Genomic DNA, 9,132 nt, shown 5'->3' on the forward strand with positions numbered 1-9,132 from the left:
TATATGTTCTATTGGTTTATTTTCATGTTCATGAGTATTTCAATTTTTAGAAATTAGGTATGGTACTCTTGTATGTTTCTTGTTGCTTTTTTCTATTGTTACCTGTCTTTTTCTACCATTACTGTTCATGGGTTGCTTTTCTTCATGATTTATAATGCTAGTTAGTATCTTTTAAAATTGGATTTGAAGAACTATATAACACATGCTACAAAAATTAGATTTGCAAACAAAATTATATCTGCAGTGTTATAAAAATTGAATTTTCAGTGCTATAACATTTTCATAGCACAGTAACATACCTGCAATAAAAATTGAATTCTTAGTGCTATAAAAAATAGGATTTATGTTGTATAGAAAATAATTATTAGTAATATAAATTGTTGATTTGCTATAAATATTCTTAATAATATAAATTACTGATTTGGAGTGCTAATAATATTATGTAACACAATGAGAAAAGAATTATTAGAAATAGAAATTATTGATTTGCTATAAAGAATGTTATTGAAGATTATACAAGCATGATGGAAATTTCCAAAACTTTTTTAAAAAATGGTTGAGGTGTTTGAAATGAATACAATGGAGTTGGTCAAATAGAGTAAGAATACTAATGGTGGAGATATTTGGGCTGAATTGATCGAGATTGGCGTTGAAAAAAGTTATTTGCCTCTTGTATACATGTATCTTGTTAAGAATGTTGACGCATTGAAAGCTTTTAATAGAATTCTGATCGATAAGTACAAGGAAATATTACATCTCATTGTTCCAAACTATCCTTTTTGTTAATGGTAACATATTTATTTATCACTTTTATGTATTTTTTTTTATCTTTAACTAATAAAATTTAACGTAATTTATTTTATTTATTTTTACAGGTTCTGTGAAATACTTAAAAAAGAGAGTCATTATTTATAATGGACTTATATTTGTCTTTTGTTTTAGCAAGACTTGATATCATTATCTTCAATAGACTTATATTTATCTTTTAATTTTAGCAAAACTTGATTTTGTTTATTAAGTATGGTGTGAAAAATTTATGCATTTGTTAAGGATATTGTTTATTAAGTTTATATATTTCAAATTTAAGATAATATATTTCTTTTTTTTTAAATGTTAAGTTGATATTTTTATGATTATATGTATTATTTTATTGTGTGAATGTTGGATCTATCAATATTGTAGTGGAATGAATTTTTTTTAATCATTATATGTATCATTGTAAGTGTTAAGTGTTTAAGGGTATAAATGGAATAAAAAATTATAATGCATTTCCGCTCCGTCCAATTTCCAAACACTGGAATGGAATATTAGTTCCGCTCCGTTGTAAAATATCCAAACAGTGGAATGAAGTTTATGTTCTGTTCTGTTCCGCTATGCTCCATTCCATTTCCTTCTATTCCGTTCCACTTCGTTAGTTTTAAATTATCCAAACATAACCCAAGGGTATTATAGATAAAAAAAGACAATCATTATTTTAAAAATAACAATATTTATTAACTTTTTTTAATATGTAGAAAAAATTAAAAAATGATAATTAAAAAAGAACGGAAAGAATACAATTTAGGATGTGTTTGGTTCGGGATAGATGAAGGAGGGGGCAATAATGTTTCTAATTAAATATGATTGATTTAAATTTAAAAAAAGGAAGGGATGGAAGCAAAATCCCTCCAAAACACATTTTTTGAGTCCCTTCAAATAAGAGGGATTTGGAGAACAAAAGAGGTAATATGATTTTTACTATTTAAATTTATTTTATATTTATTAAATATCCTCAATTTTATTTTAGTATTTCAAATTTGTTCATTTTCTTTAATATAAGTATTTCTCTTTTGTGTGATTTTTTCGCTTGTTTCCGTCCGTTTATTATAATTGTTGTCCGTCTTCAAATTATTTTCTATTTTTATATTTAATATAAGTTATTTTTTATTATAAGTCGTTTTTGTGTGATTTTCTCGTTTGTTTCCTTTCGTTTTTTATTATAGTCGTTTTTTACTTTTCACACATATTAAAAAATATAATTGTGGTATGAAAAAGATTGAAAGAAAATTGATATAATTGAAAGGAGAGAGAATAATAAATATTTAAGGGTATAATAAAAAAAATAACATTAATGAATCATTGATATTATAAAACGACTTATATTGTGGTTAAAAATATTTTTCAAAAACGACTCATAATAAAAAATGTAGGTAGTATTTATAATCACCGCACTTTATTTTTAATTTTTATATTTATTTTTATTTATGTTTGTTTTTTTCCTAATTTTATTATGTATTTTATTGTGTTCTCTTTTACATTAAATTTTAAATCATTCAATTTTTTTTGTCTATTACATTATTATTTTATGTATTTATTTTGTTAGATGATACATCACAATTTAATTCTTTTAATGTTACGTTATAACTTTTTTAATCAATCAATATTAGAAATTATAATTAATTATTTATGCATATTTTATTACCAAAAGATATTTACAAATTTTCCACCTTTAAATATCATAATTTATATAAGATCTTAAGAATAAAAATATAAATTATTAATAAAATTTATTCTTTCCCCTTATAAATCAAATATTAAAACTTATTCACCTCCTCTCCCCCCCTATTCAATACTCTCTATTCGATTGAGATAAGAATCATCCCCCCTCTCTATTTGATTGAGATAAGAATTATTCTCGTTGTCTCTAGAAAATCATAATTTTAGCCGTAAGAATAAAATTAAGTTTTTCACAAATTTACAAAACATAATGAAGTTGCAAAGTTCACAATAAATATTAGGTTATAGAAAATAAGATAAATGTTATGACCCTTGATTTGAGTGATCCACAACAACAAACATAATTGAAAACAAATTATAATTAGCAGTTTTATGACTTTTATAGTATTTGAGCGATTTCAAATTCAAACTATGATTTTCGCTAAGACTTCAGATAAACAAATTTATGAACTAACATCACTAAATAGATTATGTTTCATCTCTTAGATGATAGATTTTCAAATTTGACTTCATATTCAAATTGTACAAAAAGTGGAATTACTGTACCAGTTTTCTGAAGGTCTATACTAAGAAGACCCTTCAAAACATCCAAAGAAACATCAGGGTTTCTGCAGGCATGTTAGTCTGTAGAAAGATCAACAATTTCAAGCAAGCATGGCCCAAACTTCATCATTCGACGACACCTAATAATATTTCTTCCTATAATTGACAAACTTCCTAACAGATTACACTCTAAAAAGATATCATATGGCATTTGTTTCGGAATATTGCTACAACTGACACTAGAAAAGTACATCATTTTCCCTTAACAATTGAACTGTAAACAAAAATATAATTGTAACTGCCGCCATTACATTTAGACATCTCTTCAGTACACATCCAACGTAAAAGAGAAACCAATATCATGTAAAACTACAAAACTTTTCTTTCTCATACCCAATAAAAGTTCAAATAGATAGAAACTATTTTGTCAAAGAGAAAGATATAGACGTTGCTAACTAGAAATTTCACTTTTTCCCTTGCTAGTTCCTTTTCAACCTTTTCGTTTTGTGCTTTGGCTTGCGGTTTTGTTTTTTAGGTAAACCATTATCTACATCGGCATTTTTCCCAGCAGAAGGGCTGTCGCTTGAAGGCAAATCTTCATCGGAACTAAGTACCAAGTCTTCCACAATATCATCGTCAACGGCTGTTCTCTCTTTCTGATGCTTTTTCCTCTTTCTTTTTGTTTCTGTAGGTTCTTGTTTTATCCTGAAAGCAAAGCATTCATCAGATAAAAAGTACAAAGAAATTTGCGTGAATCGTATGTGTTTGAGTATGCCTAGATGGGGTTGTCAGTGAAAGATGAACAAAGAAAAAGAGCAATACTTGTCATTTCCGGGTAACCAGGATGAGCTAAAGGCGGCAGTTCCATCCTCGTCTTCTTTAATATCCTCTTCATCACTTTCTGATGCTTCATCACCAAAAACAGAGGACTCTTTTCCAACAATAACACTAGAAAATTTGAAGTTATATAAGAGACTTTTAGCATAATGATGATTAAATGCTGGACGCAGTAACCCGTGCAAATGAACATGATTTTAAAGTTCAAACCTGGATTCCATTAATGAGTTGTTTTTTTGTTCTGCTCTCTGGCGGAGTGTTATAACATACTTTGATAGTGCACTACAGGCTGACTTCTTTTCATCCTAATAAAATCAAGTTCGCTATTTACAATTCTCGAATATAAATAGCATTTAAATTAAAGTACAGCAGTAAAACAGAGGCATGAACTAAGCATGTGCGGGTGTGCGGGGGCAAACTTAGCAGAATTGAAATATGGAGCAGGCTACAATGTATGTAAATGAATGAATAAAGTCAACCAACATCCAACAATGAAACAATCAATACTCTCATTTCTCAGAAGTAAAGAGAAAACATGAGCAAACCTCAAGAAAAGATGACGCTGCAGGATCGTTAGGTAGAAAGGAAACCGACATGCGCTTTTCATTCACAAACTGGACATTAGCCTCAATCTGTGGAAAAATTAAATATTTGGGATGAAAGCCACAGGATCAAATGCATGTCAATGATAAAAGTAAAACATAAAAGAATCATAATCATTTTAATAGATAAGTACCTCGCGTAAAAGCTGCCTCATTTCTCTCCGAAACCTCTCAACTTTGGTCAATTTGCAAAAGCTACGCAACCTCACAATTGGAATAAAAGACAACTCCATGAACGCAACAGAATAACTCGACAGTGCTAGGTGTTCCGCAAGTTCCTCAACCACAGAAAAAACACAAGCCTCTTGAAATGCCCGTGTCTTTAGAGTCGGCTTGCTAACCTAATATGAAAGAATGCCTCTAAGGTTAAGTGGATTTCAACAAATGCACATTATCATCAAGTCATGTTATGAGTACCTTCAATATGCTGCGCAAATCAACAGCTTTGCCAACACCTCCTGTAGGGGGTCGACTTAACTCTTTCATCTCCAGCATATCCAAAAGAAGCATAGATACTGGTACAAATGATTGGGTAGAAGCAGCAAGCTGGTTCAGCATCCGGATACATCTCAACCGAAGGGGAATATATCTAGCTGTGGGCACTAGACGGGCTACCCCAGAAATTATTTGGGTTAGTGGATATGCAAGTTGCTTAAAGTCAGATTGTGAACTGTAGGCACGGATAGCATCAGTCCAAAGTTCAAGACAGTTAATGAACTTCCATTCATAAACCTTGCGGAAAGCTTCCTAGAGAAAACATCCAGACAGAGAAAGAGCAACATAAGAACCATAACATAAAACTACCAAAAATGCATACAAAAAATGTTTCAATTTGTAAAATGTTTCAATTTGTGAAATGTTTCAATCAAACAGAGTGAAACAGAACTATTAAGGAATGCCAGATCATATTTCCTTTAACTATTACTAATGAACGGAAGTGTCAACCTCAAAAAAGTCAAGATATATCAATTGTTAGCATTGGTTCCAAGTGATTGATTGTATCCCTCTAGACATAATTTTTGCTCCGACCAACAACCTTTCTATATTTTTGTCCCTTAGTATGGTGTGTCTAATTTAGACAATACCTTTGAGTACATTGTAACAGACCAAAAATCGAACTTGGAAGCGTTGACGAAAAGGTTCAAGAGCAATATGGTACCAAAAAGGTGCAGATCAGAAAATGATATAAAAACTATGCCAGAGTTTGTTAAAAGTAAAACTAATTCAAATCCAAATATATTCAGACTCGGTTAGCAAGGACAAATCCATAAATTCAAAATGCTATGAGGCACTTCTTACAGTACCTAGGAAGAAAATAACATGCATTGGACAAATAAACAGCACCTTAGTTTTTGTATTAAGTGCATCCCTTAAAATCATGGCCAGCTGTCGGATAAAAATGAAGGCATGCTGATACGCAGTTGGAAGATCCACACCGAGAAGTTCAATGACGCAGTTGCTAAGAAAACGAATGTGTTTAAGTTTCACAGCATTTACAAAATGGCAATTCAAAACATAGGCTTTATATATTCCTTTGAAACATTCGTCTATGCAGCCAGATCCAATACAAATGCATAACTCTCGCATAAATAGGCACGAAACCACTGGAAGGGCACCTCCACCAGTACCCCAGAAATGAAGAGCCACCTGATCAATTCAACAAGAAACTGATTTACCAAATGAATAAACATGTGTTAAGTTACATGTCCTAGAAAGCCATAACATCCCTAGCAGAATTATGTAAAGGAGAAGAACTGCGTGCAACAGCAAGTTTACCAAATGAAATTATACAATTCTTAATCTTGTTTAGGTAAGGAAAAATGTATCATTATTTCATTGAAACTTAGGAAAGTTTTAGTTGATTGCTGTCCATCTATTAAGCTGACTTATTCATCAATAACTACACAAGACCGAAAGGTGCCATAATCAACTAGCATTGGCAGACATATTCAGCACATAGCCACAGACTTAAAAGTACTAATGTTCATAGATGAGGTGAAATAATTTTATAGTGAACATTGATTAGATGATCAATGACTTATTTGTACCTTAATGTATTTCCTTAGGAGCGAAGGAAAAGCAGCCAATAACAATGAAGAATATTTAAGCCGGTGTAAAGTAAATGATATCATTTGCGAGTCAGTCATTTGATTCAAAATGTGGAGAGCATTTCCAAGGTAGGACTTCACTATATGGCCATAAGTCCTCCACTGTTTTGTGCTCATCAAATCTGTTACGATCTGTTTTCTTCCACCGGAGGCAGGAATCTTCAACAACTTTCTTAGTATTCCATCCATTTCATTAAGTACAGTCAACATTATTTTGTTGAACACAGTGCTAGACATTACACTAAGCTTTGCCATTGACTCATTCTCCTCATCATCACCATAGTGGCATGCTGTCCTAAATGCCTTCATCAAGGAACGAACTGCGTTTAAGCTCCCATTTTCTTTAATTGATTTGCACCACAAATCAACCATAGCAGTGGTTATAACTTTCTTAGAAGATTTTTTATCCTTTTCTTGAACCTCATGCTCGAGAGCTCCTTCATCTACATGTAGATCTCCATCTTCCATATCGGCATCCAAATCTTCCTGGACAAAAGAAGTAAAACAGTTATATAGTTTCTAATGCTAAGAGATTGTCATATTAATAGCAATTGTGTAATGCACACAAACAGGCGACAAAAAAAATGCTGAAACCAATATTTTAAGAATTAGAGAATCCCTACAAATTATGATCATTGCACCAAATATAGCTCTGAAATCCTACAATATATTATTAGCTAAGATAAACAGACTTCCTCGTGTCAAAGAAAGCATTAGAAGATGTTACATATTATTCATGATAACCATTGGAAATATACATCTTACATCAACACATCACAGAACCATATCAATCACAAATTCACAATTAATATATGAAGCAAAAAAAAAAAAAAAAACAGAACAGATAATAGATAGGAAGTGTCTAAATGTAACATACATCAATATCGTCATCACTGAACTGAAGCAGCTCCTGGTCATGCTCTTTCAAAAACTCATAAAAGTCTGGATCCTGAAACGGAAAAGGTTATTGATATTTGATAACATTGCCAACAGAATGTAGCTGAGTAAATATATAAAAGGCTAAACCCTAAACCCTAAACCCTTAACCCCTAACCCCTAACCCCTAACCCCTTTCAAAAAACTCGTAAAAGTCTGTATCCTGAAATGGAAAAGGTTATTGATAACATTGCCAACAAAATGTAGCCGAATAAATATATAAAAGATAATACCCTATCAACCAACATCTAGTTCAAACTATGCAAATACCATTGCCAACAAAATGTAGCCGAATAAATATATAAAAGATAATACCCTATCAACCAACATCTAGTTCAAACTATACAAGTATTTGCAGAAACGAATTACATAATCAAAATTCAAAACCTACCCTATGTTTGGATATCATAAAATGAACGGAGTGGAATGGAAAAGAGTGGAGCGAAATGAAGATTCCACTCCATTATTTAAAAAATTTAGAACAGAAACTGACACGCTCTTCATTCCACCCAAATCAGAGGAGAAGAAATACGGTAAATGATGGAATGAAATAAAATCCATATCACTTCAGCCCACTCTACTCCATCCGATTTTAAATGGCTCAAACAATAGAACACCACTTCATTCCACCTCATACGGCTCCATTCGATTCCATCAATCCAAACAAAATATGTCTAATTTCTCTAATAAAATTATATAAATGTAGACCTAGAAAAAAAACTACTTGAAACTAAAAAACTTGTATTAGGTATTAAATTAAAGAGAACCCTTGAAAGCAAAGCTACATACAAATTACTTTGAACTGAGAAACAACAATGAGAGGGTTTAACCTTTTGCTGAAGACTTTCAAGTTGCCCCTTATGTTCTTTTGCTCCACTCCCAGTCATGGATTTTTTTCTGCTCCTTCTTCTTGCATTACTCTCTCCATCCATGTTCCTCTCTAAAATAATCAAATAAATTACCAACGAAAATCAACAATTGAGACACATTCAAAACTTAAATTTTAAAACTTGAAATGAAATAATCAAAGAACCTGTTTCATTTTCTGCGTCCATGACTCTCTTGAAACCTATGTTATAACCACCGTCAGGGAGGTTAAGAAATGAAGAGCTTCGGGGCTTTCGGCGGCGGGACTTGGTGAGAAAGAAGAGCTTCGGGGCTGTCTTACGGTATTTGTACTTTTACTAATTTTTTTTAATTCATTTAATACATTTTTTTCTTTTAATTTAATTTATTGTTTGGCTTTCTTCTTACTTTAAAAAAAAAATTATTGTGTCACTTGTATTAGTCATTTTTATTATAAAAAAAATTTATTTTTTATATTATAAATATTCAATATTAATATAATTCATTACGTCGCACCCTTTTTCTTTCTTCCCATAAAAACTGCTTCAAAAATATCAGAACAAAAAGAAGGAGAAGAAGAGTTCATCATCATCGTCTTCTTCACTAAAGACTAAGGTTTATAGGTTTATTGGTTTTAGGGTTTTAGAAATTTACGTCATATGTTGTTTCTTTTTATTGTGATTCATTGTTTTTTTATTTTAATTTGAAAAAATTGATATGCAGGTCATTTGAGGTTTAGATCTACAATCCCTTTTTCACTTTTT

The 9,132-nt window shown here is 31.1% G+C and overlaps 1 protein-coding gene across 1 annotated transcript; it reads right to left on the reverse strand.

Annotated features, from left to right (window-relative positions):
• Positions 1 to 3,328: 3,328 nt before the first annotated feature.
• LOC127096995 (nucleolar complex-associated protein 2) lies at positions 3,329 to 8,699 on the reverse strand. The gene is made up of 11 exons (XM_051035515.1): positions 8,556 to 8,699; positions 8,353 to 8,462; positions 7,464 to 7,535; positions 6,527 to 7,072; positions 5,823 to 6,125; positions 4,896 to 5,225; positions 4,613 to 4,819; positions 4,422 to 4,508; positions 4,087 to 4,181; positions 3,862 to 3,987; positions 3,329 to 3,744 (listed from the first exon to the last, which is right to left on the reverse strand). The coding sequence occupies exons 1-11, from the start codon at positions 8,575 to 8,577 to the stop codon at positions 3,519 to 3,521; spliced, it is 2,124 nt and encodes a 707-aa protein (XP_050891472.1). The 5' UTR covers positions 8,578 to 8,699; the 3' UTR covers positions 3,329 to 3,518.
• Between the last annotated feature and the right edge of the window lie 433 nt (positions 8,700 to 9,132).

This window comes from Lathyrus oleraceus, chromosome 6 (genome assembly GCF_024323335.1).
Source record: "Lathyrus oleraceus cultivar Zhongwan6 chromosome 6, CAAS_Psat_ZW6_1.0, whole genome shotgun sequence".
Classification (NCBI taxonomy): Eukaryota; Viridiplantae; Streptophyta; class Magnoliopsida; order Fabales; family Fabaceae; genus Lathyrus; species Lathyrus oleraceus.